The 14,753-nt window shown below is 68.9% G+C and overlaps 2 protein-coding genes across 3 annotated transcripts; one reads left to right on the top strand and one right to left on the bottom strand.

Moving 5' to 3' along the window:
• Positions 1-183: 183 nt before the first annotated feature.
• On the top strand, positions 184-2,732 carry OPA3 (outer mitochondrial membrane lipid metabolism regulator OPA3). The gene is made up of 2 exons (XM_086872094.1): positions 184-394; positions 2,241-2,732. Exons 1-2 carry the CDS (start codon positions 253-255, stop codon positions 2,711-2,713), a joined length of 615 nt encoding a protein of 204 aa, XP_086728220.1. The 5' UTR covers positions 184-252; the 3' UTR covers positions 2,714-2,732.
• A 394-nt stretch (positions 2,733-3,126) lies between these two features.
• VASP (vasodilator stimulated phosphoprotein) lies at positions 3,127-13,615 on the bottom strand. Of its 2 annotated transcripts, none has more exons than XM_086872092.1 (13): positions 13,528-13,615; positions 7,133-7,304; positions 6,244-6,412; positions 5,299-5,362; positions 5,133-5,173; positions 4,792-5,021; positions 4,573-4,676; positions 4,432-4,477; positions 4,219-4,321; positions 4,013-4,058; positions 3,863-3,932; positions 3,688-3,745; positions 3,127-3,572 (listed from the first exon to the last, which is right to left on the bottom strand). In XM_086872092.1, exons 1-13 carry the CDS (start codon positions 13,530-13,532, stop codon positions 3,535-3,537), a joined length of 1,146 nt encoding a protein of 381 aa, XP_086728218.1. In that variant the 5' UTR covers positions 13,533-13,615; the 3' UTR covers positions 3,127-3,534. The 2 variants fall into 2 exon arrangements, with proteins under 2 accessions (XP_086728218.1, XP_086728219.1); XM_086872093.1 differs by having other exon boundaries at positions 4,279-4,321.
• Between the last annotated feature and the right edge of the window lie 1,138 nt (positions 13,616-14,753).

Raw genomic sequence — 14,753 nt, 5'->3', positions numbered from 1 at the left:
TGTCCGCAGGTGTGTCCCAGTGTCCCCAGGTGTGTCCCCGTGTCCCCCCGGTGTCCCCCGATGTCCCCAAGACAAGGGGGCGTGTCCCTTTCAGCGCGCGCCTCCGCCAGGCGGCGCCACCGAGCTGGGGGGAGGGGAGGGGCGTGTCCAACCCCCGAGCCGCGCGCCGTCCGCCGTGACGTCATCACCCCGCGCAGCGCAGCGCCGCCGCGACGTCATCCCCTGGCGCCGCGCGCGCCCCCCGGGCCGAGGATGGTGGCGGGCGCGTTCCCGCTGGCCAAGCTGCTGACGCTGGGCGCGCGCCAGCTCAGCCGGCCCCTGGCCGCGCGCATCAAGGCGGGGGCGCGCGCGTCCCCCTTCTTCCGCACCTACATCTGCCTGCCCCCCGCCCAGCGTGAGTGACACCGGGGAAACCGGGGGGGACACTGAGGGGACAGCGGGGGACACGCGGGGACCCCCCCCGACACCGCTTTCCGGTCCGGGGTCTGAGGGACAGGGGACACCGAGGGGTCACGGGGACCCTGAGGAGACACCGAGGGGTCACGGGGGCCTCGGGGATCCTGAGGGGACAGCGGGGGACACGCGGGACCCCACCCCCACACCGCTTCCCGGTCCGGGATCTGAGGGACAGGGGACACCGAGGGGTCACCGAGGGGTCACGGGGCTGTGGGGACACTTGGGGACGTGGCAGGGGACACGCGGGGATCCTGAGGGGACACGCGGGGACCCCCGCCCAACCCCGCTTCCCGGTCCGGGATCTGCCTGGCCTGAGGGACAGGGGACACCGAGGGGTCACCGAGGGGTCACGGGGGTGTGGGGACACTGAGGGGACACCGAGGGGTCACAGGGACCCTGAGGGGACAGTGGGGGACACGCGGGGACCCCCGCCCAACCCCGCTTCCCGGTCCGGGATCTGCCTGGCCTGAGGGACAGAGGACACCGAGGGGTCACCGAGGGGTCACGGGGGTGTGGGAACATTTGGGGACACGCGGGGACACCCTCCGACCCCGCTTTCCGGTCCGGGATCCGAGGGACAGGGGACACCGAGGGGTCACCGAGGGGTCACGGGGGTGTGGGAACATTTGGGGACAGGGTGGGGACCCTGCCCTTCCTCCCGGCCCTGGGGCTGCCCCCGGTGAGTGAGGAGGGGTCTGTGGGGTCCCGGGGGGTGACAAAACGGCAATGGGGACACTTGGGGACCACGAGGGGTGGGTTTGGGGTGTTTGGGGATGGGTTTGGGGGGGATTGGGGTTGGGTTTGGGGTGTTTGGGGCTGGGTTTGGGGGGGATCTGGGGATGGATGTGGGGGGGGATTTGGGGATGGGTTTAGGGGGGATCTGGGGTTGGATTTGGGGGGGATCTGGGGTTGATTTATGGCTGGATTTGGGGGGGATCTGGGGTTGGATTTTGGGGGGATCTGGGGTTGGATTTGGGGGGGATCTGGGGTTGATTTATGGCTGGATTTGGGGGGGATCTGGGGTTGGATTTTGGGGGGATCTGGGGATGGGTTTGGGGTGTCTGGGGTTGGGTTTAGGGGGGATCTGGGGATGGGTTTAGGGGGGATCGGGTTGGATTTGGGGGGGATCTGGAGTTGGATTTGGGGGGGATCTGGGGATGGGTTTAGGGGGGATCGGGTTGGATTTGGGGGGGATCTGGAGTTGGATTTGGGGGGGATCTGGAGTTGGGTTTGGGGGGGATCTGGGGTTGGGTTTGGGGGGGATCTGGAGTTGGATTTGGGGGGGATCTGGAGTTGGATTTGGGGGGGATCTGGAGTTGGATTTGGGGGGGATCTGGAGTTGGGTTTGGGGGGGATCTGGAGTTGGGTTTGGGGGGGATCTGGGGTTGGGTTTGGGGGGGATCTGGAGTTGGATTTGGGGGGTGTCTGGGGATGGGTTGGGGGGGTGTCTGGGGATGGGTTGGGGGGGATCTGGGGTTGATTTATGGCTGGATTTGGGGGGATCTGGGGTTGGATTTTGGGGGAGATCTGGGGTTGGGTTTGGGGTGTCTGGGGATGGGTTTGGGGAGGATCTGGGATTGGTTTTTGGGGGGAATCTGAAAAAGGAATTGAAGGAATCTGTGACAGGATTTTGAGGGGAACCCAGGGTTGGTTCAGCGGGGATTTGTGACTGGATTCGGAGGGAATTTGGGGCAATTTGAGGGAACTCGGGGGCCGCTCCGGCTGGCACCGGGGCTGCTCATGCCCACATTTCAGGGTTCCTAACCCCTTTTTCTCCCGCCCAGTTTACCACTGGGTAGAGATGCGAACCAAGATGCGCCTCCTGGGCTTCCGGGGCGCGGCCGTGAAGCCCCTGAACGAGGAGGCGGCGGCCGAGCTCGGCGCCGAGCTGCTGGGGGAGGCCCTGGTCTTCGGGGTCGGGGGGCTCTGCCTCTACCTCGAGTACCTGCGGCAGGCGGGGCAGAGCCGGCGCCGCGAGGAGCACCTGGAGCAGACCCTCAGCGACCTCCGGCAGGGCCTGGAGCAGCTCCAGAGGGACCTGGACCAGCTGCGGGCCCAGGGAGGGGCCGGACACGCCCAGGGAACCTCAGGACATGTCCCCAACCAAGCTGTGAATGTTGCTGCTGGGGCTGGCCCCGCCCCTGCCGGCTCTGGACACGCCCCTGCCGGCTCTGGACACGCCCCTGCCGGCTCTGGACACGCCCCTGTGGCGACAGGCAGTGGCCATGTCTCGACAGGCCACACCCCCACGCATTAAAGCACTTTTGTGTTCTGTGCGGTGCCTTTAAGAGGCGGAGCTAAGGGGAGGGGTGGGCGTGGCCACGTTTGGGTGTGTCCGGTGGGCGTGGCCTCTGCGCGTGTGTGACGAATGACAGGACAGGGACGATAATCAGGAGAGCGTTGATTGGTGGAAAGGTGCTGAAGGTCGCGTGGAGTGGGCGTGGCTTCCTCTGAAAGGGGCGTGGTCATTGTGGAGAGGGGGGTTTGGGGAGGGGGGATTTTGGAGAGGGGGGGATTTGGGGAATGAGGGGATTTAGGTAATGGGGGGGGATTTTGGGGAGGGGAGATTTTGGGGAAGGGGGGCATTTTGGGAATGGGGGGCATTTTGGGGAGGGGAAGATTTTGGTCCCACTCAGGACCCCCCCAGGGTCCCCCCCAAGGCCACGAGGGTCCTGTAGAAAACCGTTTATTGGTGCTGGGTGGGGGCGACCCCCCCCCCAAAATCATCAAAAAAAAAAACAGTGAAAAACCCAAAGTGGCTTAAAAAAGACCCCGGGGGGGGGGGGGAGGGGAGGAAAAGGGGGGGGGGCTTCCCCTTTTCCCCCCCCCTCCCCTCGTGTAGAAAATGGGGTCTCCATTGGCGGTGAGGGGGGGGGCACAGTGTGGGGGGCTCGGGGCCCCCCTGCCGGTAAGGCACAGCCTGGGGGGGCACGGCCCGGAGCCCCCCCAAGGGCGGTGAGGGGGTGAAATGGTGAGGAGGGGGCTGATTGGGGGGGGTGGATTTGGGGGGAGGACACCACCCCCAAACCCCCCCCCACCCCAAAATCCGGGCCCGTGGTGCGATGGGGGGTGAAGGGCTCAGGGCGCGTTTCGCTTCCGCAGCTCCGTCACAAACGCTGTGGGGAGGGGGGGGGGACACAGAAAAAGGGTTGGGGGGGGGGGTTGTTGTCACCCCCCCCACCCCCCCCCCCAGCGACCCTCCCCCCGCCGTTTCCCCAGAGCCGCTTCCACCTTCGATGATTTCCTCCTTTATCTTCTGCAGCTCCCTGCGCACCTCCTCCAGCAGCTCCTGGGGTGGGGAGGGGGGCACGAGGTGAGGAGGGGGGGGACACAGCCACAAACCCGCACCCCAAAATCCCCCACCCCCCAAATCCCCCCCCCTGCCCAGACCCCCTCAAACCGGTACCAGCTTGAACCGCTCCAGGTCCAGCTCACTGTGGGGCTCGGAGGGGGCAGCTGGAACAGCCGATTTCATCCTGGGGGGGGGTGAAATAATGAATTGGGGACCCCCCACAGTCCCCCCCCCCCCCAAATCTCCCCTCCCCCCAAAACCCACCTGGGCAAGGTGGAGCTGGATTTTTCCCACGGCCTCCGTACAGGCTCTGTGGAGACAGGGCAGGGGGTGAGGGGGGGGGGGGGGCTGGACCCCCAAAACCCACCCCCACCCCCTCCACCAAGAAAGCCCCCCCCGCCCCCGCAAACCCGGTTACCCCAAGTTCTTGTTCAGAACTACAGTTCCCAGCGTGCCCCGCGCGCTCGCACCGTGCCCGGCCGCGCGCCCCCACCGCGGTGCATGCTGGGGGTTGTGGTCCGCGCGCTCACCCGCCGGCGGCCCCGCCGTCCTGGCGCCCGGCTCCGCCTCGTCCTGCGGGGACACCAAAAGGGGGAGGGGGAGGCGGAATTTGGGGAGGGGGCCCTGGGGCCAGAGGGAGACGAGACGCCCCCTCCCCAAAACCGTTACGGGCTAGTACTGACGCTGGTGACGTCATCGTCCTTCTTTGGCGCCTCCGTGGCTTTTCTCCTGCGGGGGGGAGGGGATAAAATGAGGGGGGGGGGGGGGGGTCAGCGTGGGAATTGAGGGGCGCCCCCCCCGAGGGTGTGCAGCCCCCTCCTCACCTGCGGGCCAGCATGGCGCTCATCTCCTCCATCAGCCCCCCGCCGGCCCGGGGGGCACCGTCGGATTTGGGGGCGGCGGGGGGGCCCCCACTCGGGGTCTCATCCTGAGGGGACAAACGGGGTGAGGAGGGGACCCCCTCCCCTTCCCTCCTCCCCCACCCCGTTGATTAATTAATTAGTTAATTAATTAATTAATTACTCCCACTGTGCCGCACTCACCTTCCCGACTTTCCTGAGTTTGGCCCCCGCGATGGCAGCAGCGAAGCCGGAGACCCCCCCGGGGACCCCCCCGGGCCCCCCCTCCGAGCCCCCCCCCGCGGGAGCCCCCGGTAATGGGGGGGCCGGGGGCACCCCCGGGGCTGGGGGGGGGCCGGGGGGCGGGGGGGGGCCCGGAGGTGGGGGAGGGCCGGGGGGTGGGGGGGGGGCTCCGGGCGGCGCAGCCGGGGGTCCTGGAGGGGGACGGGATGGGAAAAGAATTGTGGGGAGAGGGGCTCAATGGGGGGGAGGAGCCCCCTTTTTTTAGGGGGGGGTCGCGGGGTTGAAGCCCCCTCCCCACGCACCTGCAGCCGTCCCACGGCGCTCGGGCTCGTCCATCACCGGCCTGGGGTGGGGGGGGAAGGATCAGCACCCCCAGAACCCCCCCCCCCCCAAAATGAGGGGCTCCGAGCGCGACCCCCCCCCCCCCAATCTCGGGGGTCCCCCGCCCCAGTTTTGGGGTCCCCTCACCTGTCCTGCGGCTCGGGCGGTTCCGCCGCGGAACCATCGGGCTCCGGCCACGGCAGGGGCGTTCCTGGGGGGGCACGACACGCGCGGGGCTCGTCTGGGGGGTTCAGGGTGGTCCAGGGACCCCTCCCCTCCTTTAGGGACCCCTCCCCTCCTTTAGGGACCTCTCCTCTCCTTTAGGGACCTCTCCTCTCCTTTAGGGACCCCTCCCCTCCTTTAGAGACCCTGCCAAGTGGCCCGGGAACATCCCCCGGATTTGGGAACACCCCTGGGGGTGGCACTGGGACCCCCCCGGGATGGGAATTTGGGGATCCCCCCGGGATGGGAATTTGGGGACCCCCCCCGGGATGGGAATCCCCCCCTTGATTTTTGGGAGGGGGAATTTTGGATAGGGGGAATTTGGAGAGGGGGGATTTCGGGGGGGAGGCTTTTGGGGAGGAGGGATTTTGAGGAGGGGGATTTGGGGAGGGGGGATTTTTGGGGAGGGGGGATTTTGGGAAGAGGGGGATTTTGAGGAGGGGAGGATTTTGGGGAGGGGGGATTTTGTGGAGGGGGGATTTTTCAGGATGGGGGATTTTGGGGAGGGGGGATTTTGGGGATGGTGTGATTTTGGGAGGGGGTGATTTTGGGGAGGGGTGGATTTTGGAGAGGGGGAATTTTGGATAGAGGGATTTTTGGGGAGGGGGGATTTTGTGGAGGGGGGATTATGAGAAGGGGGGATTTTGGGAAGGGAGAGATTTTGGGGAGGGGGGATTTAGGGAATGGGGGGATTTGGGGGAGGGGGGATTTTGGGGAGGGGGGATTTTGGGGAGGGGGATATTTTGGGGAGGGGGGGATTTTGGGAATGGGGGGATTTTGGGGAGGGGGACATTTTGGGGAGGGGGGATTTAGGGAATGGGGGGATTTGGGGGAGGGGGGATTTTGGGGAGGGGGAGACCCCAGCCTCACCCTGCTCGAGCGCCTGCAGCGCCCGCAGCACGGAGGCGGCGAACTGGGCGGCCTCGGGGGGCGCGGTGAAGCTGAGACCCCAGACCCGCCGGCCCTCGCGCCACTGGTGGAACTGGGAGGTGGCCTGGCTGTAGCGAAGCCCCCTCCCCAAAGGACAGTTCAGCACCACCTGGGGAGGGGGCGGCATCGTGGGGAGGGGGCTGAGACCCCCGACCCACCCCCGGAACTGCCGGTGAATGATGGAGACCCCCACCCACCCAAAATCGCGGGTTTCCCCCAGGATCAAAGGGGTCACATGAAGCCCCCTCCCCAAAATCGCGGGTGTTGCTTCAAAGGGGTCTCGGGAAGCCCCCAGGGTTAAAAGGGTAACAAGAAGCCCCCTCCCCAAAATCACGGGTGTTCTCCCAGGGCCACAGGGGTCACGGGAAGCCCCCTCCCCAAAACCGCGGGTGTTTCACCAGAGCCAAAGGGGTCTCAGGAAGCCCCCAGGGTCAAAGGGGTCACGTGAAGCCCCCTCCCCAAAACCGCGAGCGTTCCCCCAACAAGCGCTGCCCCTCCACCCCCCCGTGGCTGCCCCACAGAGCGCCCCCCACCCCTCGGGTGCCCCCCCAGGCTCCCCCCTCGCCCCCCGTGGGTGCCCCCCAGGCTCCCCCCCACCCCCCCGGGTGCCCCACAGAGCCCCCCCACCCCGTGGGTGCCCCATAGAGCCCCCCCCACCCCCCTTGGCTGCCCCACAGAGCCCCCCCGCACCCCCCGGGTGCCCCCCAGGCTCGTCCCCCACCCCCGGGTGCCACTCAGAGCCCCCCCAGAGCCCCCCCCCACCCCCCGGGTGCCCCCCCAGGCTCCCCCCACCCCCGGGTGCCCCCCCAGACCCCCCCTCGCCCCCCACCTGCTGCTCGGGGTGCAGCCGGCGCCCCACCAGGCGGAAGCTGTGGGTGCCGGGCTGGTGGAACAGCTGGACACAGCTGGGGCTCTGGGGGGGCCCCCCCGCGGGCACCCACAGCTTCTGGGCGTCGTCGTAGAGCAGCACCGAGGCCCGGGCGCTGCACAGCACCCGCTCGCTGGGGTGGGGGGGGACACGGGGGGGTCACCCCGGAGCCCCCCCGCAGCTTGGGGGACACGGACAGGTCACCCCTGACACCCCCCCGGAGCATGGGGGACACGGGGGGTCACCCCTGAACCCCCCCGCAGCTTGGGGGACACGGACAGGTCACCCCTGACCCCCCCCGCAGCTTGGGGGACACGAGGGGGTCACCCCTGACCCCCCCCGCAGCTTGGGGGACACGGACAGGTCACCCCTGAACCCCCCCGCAGCTTGGGGGACACGGGGGGGTCACCCCGGAGCCCCCCCGCAGCTTGGGGGACACGAGGGGGTCACCCCGGAGCCCCCCCGCAGCTTGGGGGACACGGGGGGGTCACCCCTGACCCCCCCCCGCAGCTTGGGGGACACGGGGGGGGGTCACCCCTGACCCCCCCCTGGAGCTTGGGGGACACGGGGGGGGTCACCCCTGACCCCCCCCCCGAGTTTGGGGGACACGGGGAGGTCACCCCTGACCCCCCCCTTTCCTTGGGGATCCCCCCCAGAGCTTGGGGATCCTCCCCCCCTTCCATGGGGATCCCCCCCCAGGGTGTGCGACCCCCCCCCAATGTGGGATCTCTGGGGGTTCAGGGTGGTCCAGGGACCCCTCCCCTCCTTTAGGGACCCCTCGGTGTGGCCCAGGGACACCCCCCGGATTTGGGGGTGGCACTGGGACCCCCCCGGGATGAGAATTTGGGGACCCCCGGGGGTGACATTGGGACACCCCTTGGGGTGGGAATTTGGGGACCCCCCCGGGGTGGGAATTTGGGGACCCCCCCCCCGAGTTGGGGACTCCCTCCCCCGAACCCTGGGGCACCCCTGGCTGCTGCCTCCCCCTCCCCTCCCCCGCCGGACACCCCAAAACCGCCCCCTGCACCCCAAAACCTCTCCCCGTCCCCCCCCCCTTTTCCTTCCTCTTCTCCCCGGGGCGGCCCCTCCCCCACTCCCTCCTCCCAGTGCTCCCAGTGCCCTCCCAGTGCCCATCCCAGTGCCCCTCCCAGTGCCCTCCCAGTGCCCATCCCAGTGCCCATCCCAGTGCCCTCCCAGTGCCCATCCCAGTGCCCTCCCAGTGCTCCCAGTGCCCATCCCAGTGCCCATCCCAGTGCCCATCCCAGTGCCCTCCCAGTGCCCTCCCAGTGCCCTCCCAGTGCCCATCCCAGTGCTCCCAGTGCTCCCAGTGCCCATCCCAGTGCTCCCAGTGTCCCTCCCAGTGCTCCCAGTGCCCATCCCAGTGCCCATCCCAGTGCCCTCCCAGTGCCCATCCCAGTGCCCTCCCAGTGCCCATCCCAGTGCCCATCCCAGTGCTCCCAGTGCCCATCCCAGTGCTCCCAGTGCCCTCCCAGTTCTCCCAGTGCCCATCCCAGTGCCCATCCCAGTGCCCATCCCAGTGCCCTCCCAGTGCCCTCCCAGTGCTCCCAGTGCCCATCCCAGTGCCCATCCCAGTGCCCATCCCAGTACCCATCCCAGTGCCCTCCCAGTGCCCTCCCAGTGCTCCCAGTGCCCATCCCAGTGCCCATCCCAGTGCCCATCCCAGTGCCCATCCCAGTGCTCCCAGTGTCCCTCCCAGTGCCCATCCCAGTGCCCATCCCAGTGCCCATCCCAGTGCCCATCCCAGTGCCCATCCCAGTACCCATCCCAGTGCCCTCCCAGTGCCCATCCCAGTGCTCCCAGTGCCCATCCCAGTGCTCCCAGTGCTCCCAGTGCCCTCCCAGTGCTCCCAGTGTCCCTCCCAGTGCTCCCAGTGCCCATCCCAGTGCTCCCAGTGCCCTCCCAGTGCCCATCCCAGTGCTCCCAGTGCCCTCCCAGTGCCCATCCCAGTGCCCATCCCAGTGCCCATCCCAGTGCTCCCAGTGCCCTCCCAGTGCCCTCCCAGTGCCCATCCCAGTGCTCCCAGTGCCCATCCCAGTGCCCATCCCAGTGCCCTCCCAGTGCCCATCCCAGTGCCCATCCCAGTGCTCCCAGTGCCCATCCCAGTGCTCCCAGTGCCCTCCCAGTGCTCCCAGTGCCCATCCCAGTGCCCATCCCAGTACCCATCCCAGTGCCCTCCCAGTGCCCTCCCAGTGCTCCCAGTGCCCTCCCAGTGCCCATCCCAGTGCTCCCAGTGCCCATCCCAGTGCTCCCAGTGCTCCCAGTGCCCTCCCAGTGCTCCCAGTGTCCCTCCCAGTGCTCCCAGTGCCCATCCCAGTGCTCCCAGTGCCCTCCCAGTGCCCATCCCAGTGCTCCCAGTGCCCTCCCAGTGCCCATCCCAGTGCCCATCCCAGTGCCCATCCCAGTGCCCATCCCAGTGCTCCCAGTGCCCTCCCAGTGCCCATCCCAGTGCCCATCCCAGTGCCCATCCCAGTGCCCATCCCAGTGCCCTCCCAGTGCCCATCCCAGTGCTCCCAGTGCCCATCCCAGTGCCCATCCCAGTGCCCATCCCAGTGCCCTCCCAGTGCCCTCCCAGTGCTCCCAGTGCCCATCCCAGTGCCCATCCCAGTGCCCATCCCAGTGCCCTCCCAGTGCCCTCCCAGTGCCCATCCCAGTGCTCCCAGTGCCCTCCCAGTGCCCATCCCAGTGCCCATCCCAGTGCCCATCCCAGTGCCCATCCCAGTGCCCTCCCAGTGCCCATCCCAGTGCCCTCCCAGTGCCCTCCCAGTGCCCATCCCAGTGCTCCCAGTGCCCATCCCAGTGCCCATCCCAGTGCCCTCCCAGTGCCCATCCCAGTGCCCATCCCAGTGCTCCCAGTGCCCTCCCAGTGCCCATCCCAGTGCCCATCCCAGTGCCCTCCCAGTGCCCTCCCAGTGCCCATCCCAGTGCTCCCAGTGCCCATCCCAGTGCCCATCCCAGTGCCCATCCCAGTGCCCTCCCAGTGCCCTCCCAGTGCCCTCCCAGTGCCCATCCCAGTGCCCATCCCAGTGCTCCCAGTGCCCTCCCAGTGCCCTCCCAGTGCCCTCCCAGTGCCCATCCCAGTGCCCATCCCAGTGCCCTCCCAGTGCCCATCCCAGTGCCCATCCCAGTGCCCTCCCAGTGCCCATCCCAGTGCCCCCAGTGCCCATCCCAGTGCTCCCAGTGCCCATCCCAGTGCCCATCCCAGTGCTCCCAGTGCTCCCAGTGCTCCCAGTGCCCATCCCAGTGCCCATCCCAGTGCCCATCCCAGTACCCATCCCAGTGCCCTCCCAGTGCCCTCCCAGTGCTCCCAGTGCCCTCCCAGTGCCCATCCCAGTGCTCCCAGTGCCCATCCCAGTGCTCCCAGTGCTCCCAGTGCCCTCCCAGTGCTCCCAGTGTCCCTCCCAGTGCTCCCAGTGCCCATCCCAGTGCTCCCAGTGCCCTCCCAGTGCCCATCCCAGTGCTCCCAGTGCCCTCCCAGTGCCCATCCCAGTGCCCATCCCAGTGCCCATCCCAGTGCCCATCCCAGTGCTCCCAGTGCCCTCCCAGTGCCCATCCCAGTGCCCATCCCAGTGCCCATCCCAGTGCCCATCCCAGTGCCCTCCCAGTGCCCATCCCAGTGCCCATCCCAGTGCCCTCCCAGTGCCCTCCCAGTGCCCATCCCAGTGCTCCCAGTGCCCATCCCAGTGCCCATCCCAGTGCCCATCCCAGTGCCCTCCCAGTGCCCTCCCAGTGCCCATCCCAGTGCCCATCCCAGTGCCCTCCCAGTGCCCTCCCAGTGCCCATCCCAGTGCCCATCCCAGTGCCCTCCCAGTGCCCTCCCAGTGCCCATCCCAGTGCCCATCCCAGTGCCCTCCCAGTGCCCATCCCAGTGCCCATCCCAGTGCCCATCCCAGTGCCCTCCCAGTGCCCTCCCAGTGCCCATCCCAGTGCCCATCCCAGTGCTCCCAGTGCCCTCCCAGTGCCCTCCCAGTGCCCTCCCAGTGCTCATCCCAGTGCCCATCCCAGTGCCCTCCCAGTGCCCATCCCAGTGCCCATCCCAGTGCCCTCCCAGTGCCCATCCCAGTGCCCCCAGTGCCCATCCCAGTGCTCCCAGTGCCCATCCCAGTGCCCATCCCAGTGCTCCCAGTGCTCCCAGTGCTCCCAGTGCCCATCCCAGTGCCCATCCCAGTGCTCCCAGTGCCCTCCCAGTGCTCCCAGTGCCCTCCCAGTGCTCCCAGTGTCCCTCCCAGTGCCCATCCCAGTGCCCTCCCAGTGCTCCCAGTGTCCCTCCCAGTGCCCATCCCAGCGCCCATCCCAGTGCTCCCAGTGCCCATCCCAGTGCCCATCCCAGTGCCCATCCCAGTGCCCATCCCAGTGTCCCTCCCAGTGCCCTCCCAGTGCCCATCCCAGTGCTCCCAGTGTCCCTCCCAGTGCCCATCCCAGCGCCCATCCCAGTGCTCCCAGTGCCCATCCCAGTGCCATCCCAGTGCCCATCCCAGTGCCCATCCCAGTGCCCTCCCAGTGCCCATCCCAGTGCTCCCAGTGCCCATCCCAGTGCCCATCCCAGCGCCCATCCCAGTGCTCCCAGTGCCCATCCCAGTGCCCATCCCAGTGCCCATCCCAGTGCCCATCCCAGTGCTCCCAGTGCCCTCCCAGTGCCCATCCCAGTGCCCATCCCAGTGCCCATCCCAGTGCCCATCCCAGTGCCCTCCCAGTGCCCATCCCAGTGCCCATCCCAGTGCCCTCCCAGTGCCCTCCCAGTGCCCATCCCAGTGCTCCCAGTGCCCATCCCAGTGCCCATCCCAGTGCCCATCCCAGTGCCCTCCCAGTGCCCTCCCAGTGCCCATCCCAGTGCCCATCCCAGTGCCCTCCCAGTGCCCTCCCAGTGCCCATCCCAGTGCCCATCCCAGTGCCCTCCCAGTGCCCTCCCAGTGCCCATCCCAGTGCTCCCAGTGCCCATCCCAGTGCCCATCCCAGTGCCCATCCCAGTGCCCTCCCAGTGCCCTCCCAGTGCCCTCCCAGTGCCCATCCCAGTGCCCATCCCAGTGCTCCCAGTGCCCTCCCAGTGCCCTCCCAGTGCCCTCCCAGTGCCCATCCCAGTGCCCATCCCAGTGCCCTCCCAGTGCCCATCCCAGTGCCCATCCCAGTGCCCTCCCAGTGCCCATCCCAGTGCCCCCAGTGCCCATCCCAGTGCTCCCAGTGCCCATCCCAGTGCCCATCCCAGTGCTCCCAGTGCTCCCAGTGCTCCCAGTGCCCATCCCAGTGCCCATCCCAGTGCTCCCAGTGCCCTCCCAGTGCTCCCAGTGCCCTCCCAGTGCTCCCAGTGTCCCTCCCAGTGCCCATCCCAGTGCCCTCCCAGTGCTCCCAGTGTCCCTCCCAGTGCCCATCCCAGCGCCCATCCCAGTGCTCCCAGTGCCCATCCCAGTGCCCATCCCAGTGCCCATCCCAGTGCCCATCCCAGTGTCCCTCCCAGTGCCCTCCCAGTGCCCATCCCAGTGCTCCCAGTGTCCCTCCCAGTGCCCATCCCAGCGCCCATCCCAGTGCTCCCAGTGCCCATCCCAGTGCCATCCCAGTGCCCATCCCAGTGCCCATCCCAGTGCCCTCCCAGTGCCCATCCCAGTGCTCCCAGTGCCCATCCCAGTGCCCATCCCAGCGCCCATCCCAGTGCTCCCAGTGCCCATCCCAGTGCCATCCCAGTGCCCATCCCAGTGCCCATCCCAGTGCTCCCAGAGTCCATCCCAGAGTCCATCCCAGAGTCCATCCCAGTGCCCATCCCAGTGCCCATCCCAGCGCTCCCGGTGCCCCCAGCCCCACTTCCCGGTGCTCCCGGTGCCCCCAGCCCCAATTCCCGGTGCCCCCAGCCCCAATTCCCGGTGCTCCCGGTGCCCCCAGCCCCAATTCCCGGTGCCCCCAGTCCCAATTCCCGGTGCCCCCAGTCCCAATTCCCGGTGCTCCCGGTGCCCCCAGCCCCAATTCCCGGTGCTCCCGGTGCCCCCAGCCCCACTTCCCGGTTTTCCCAGCGCTCCCAGTGCCACTTCCCGGTTTTCCCAGCGCTCCCAGTACCGCTTCCCGGTGCTCCCCGTTCCGGATCCCGGCTCACCCGGTGCTGCCCAGCGCCCGCAACCCCCGGTTCCAGTTCCCCCAGCGCCCGTTACCGGCGCGCCCAGCGCCCGTTACCGGTGCCCGCGGTGCCCCCGGTACCCGTTACCGGCTCTCCCAGCTCGCCCAGTACCGATCCCCGGCGCTCCCAGCGCCGCCGGTACCGATCCCCGGTGCCCCCCGCGCCCGTTACCCCTTCCCCCGGTTCTCCCAGCGCTCCCAGTTGCTCCCAGTTGCTCCCAGTACCGATCCCCGCTCACCTCATGCTGGCGGCGGCGGCCGGTCCGGGCCCTTCCGGTGGCGGCGGGGGCCGGACCCGCCGGTGCCGGCGAGAGGCCCCGCCCCCCATGGGCCCCGCCCCGCCCCTCCCCTCCCGGTAACGGCGGCGGCGGCGGCCGGGAGGCGCCCCCGGGGCTCCTTAAAGCGGCAACGGCGGCGCGTGGGACCAGTAACGCCCAGTGCCCCCCCCAGTGTCCCCCCAGGGTCCCCCAACCGAACCCCCCCGGGGTCCCCCCACCCGTGTCCATCCGGTGTCACCCCGAGCTATCCCATTCTGGGCACTGGGAGCGACTGGGAGGGACTGGGGGACACTGGGGGACACTGGGGGACACTGGGAGGGACTGGGGGGACACTGGGAGGGACTGGGGGACACTGGGGGACACTGGGGGACACTGGGAAGGACTGAGGGGACACTGGGGGGGCACTGGGAGGAACTGGGGGGACACTGGGGGGGCACTGGGAGGGACTGGGGGGACACTGGGGGGACACTGGGAGGGACTGGGGGGACACTGGGGGGGCACTGGGAGGGACTGGGGGGACACTGGGGGACACTGGGGGGGCACTGGGAGGGACTGGGGGGGCACTGGGAGGGACTGGGGGGACACTGGGGGGGGAACTGGGGGGACACTGGGGGACACTGGGGGGGGCACTGGGAGGGACTGGGGGGACACTGGGGGACACTGGGGGGGACACTGGGAGGGACTGGGGGGACACTGGGGGGCACTGGGGGTACACTGGGGGGCACTGGGGGGCACTGGGGGTACACTGGGGGGCACTGGGAGGAACTGGGGGGACACTGGGGGGGGGCACTGGGAGGTCCCGGCGACTCCGAGGGGAACCGGGGAGCCCCGGAGTCGGTGCCCGGGTTCCGGTGCCGATTCCAGATCCCCATTCTCGGTTCCTGGTGCCCGATGTCTGTTCCCGGTGCCCGGTGCCCGGTTCCCAGTGTCGCTTCCCGGTGCGCGGTTCGCGGTTCCGAGTGCCCGTGTCGGGTCCCGGTGCCGGTTCCCCATTCCCGGCTCTCCGGTGCCGGTTCCCGGCTCTCCGGTGCCGGTTCGCGGTTCTTGGTTCCCGGTGCCCGTATCAGGTCCCGGTGTCGGTTCCCGGCTCTCCGGTGCCGGTTCGCGGTTCTTGGTTCCCGGTGCCCGTATCAGGTCCCGGTGTCGGTTCCCGGCTCTCCGGTGCCGGTTCCCGGTGACCGTGTCGG

This window comes from Cyanistes caeruleus, chromosome 38, assembly GCF_971803275.1.
Source record: "Cyanistes caeruleus chromosome 38, bCyaCae1.hap1.1, whole genome shotgun sequence".
NCBI classification, from domain to species: domain Eukaryota; kingdom Metazoa; phylum Chordata; class Aves; order Passeriformes; family Paridae; genus Cyanistes; species Cyanistes caeruleus.
The sequence above is the reverse complement of the archived record's forward strand: the minus strand, read 5'-3'. Positions and strand labels throughout refer to the sequence as shown.

Bases quoted from the DNA above. Each gene is read 5' to 3' on its own strand.
- VASP (XM_086872092.1), bottom strand. The intron at 5,022-5,132 runs GTGCGTGGGGAG...GTCCCCCTCCAG, and splicing joins GCGCCGTGGGACGGCTGCAG to GACCCCCGGCTGCGCCGCCC. The intron at 4,322-4,431 runs GTCAGTACTAGC...GTGTCCCCGCAG, and splicing joins AGGACGATGACGTCACCAGC to GACGAGGCGGAGCCGGGCGC.
- OPA3 (XM_086872094.1), top strand. From the start codon at position 253: ATGGTGGCGGGCGCGTTCCCGCTGGCCAAGCTGCTGACGCTGGGCGCG. The intron at 395-2,240 runs GTGAGTGACACC...TCTCCCGCCCAG, and splicing joins CTGCCTGCCCCCCGCCCAGC to TTTACCACTGGGTAGAGATG.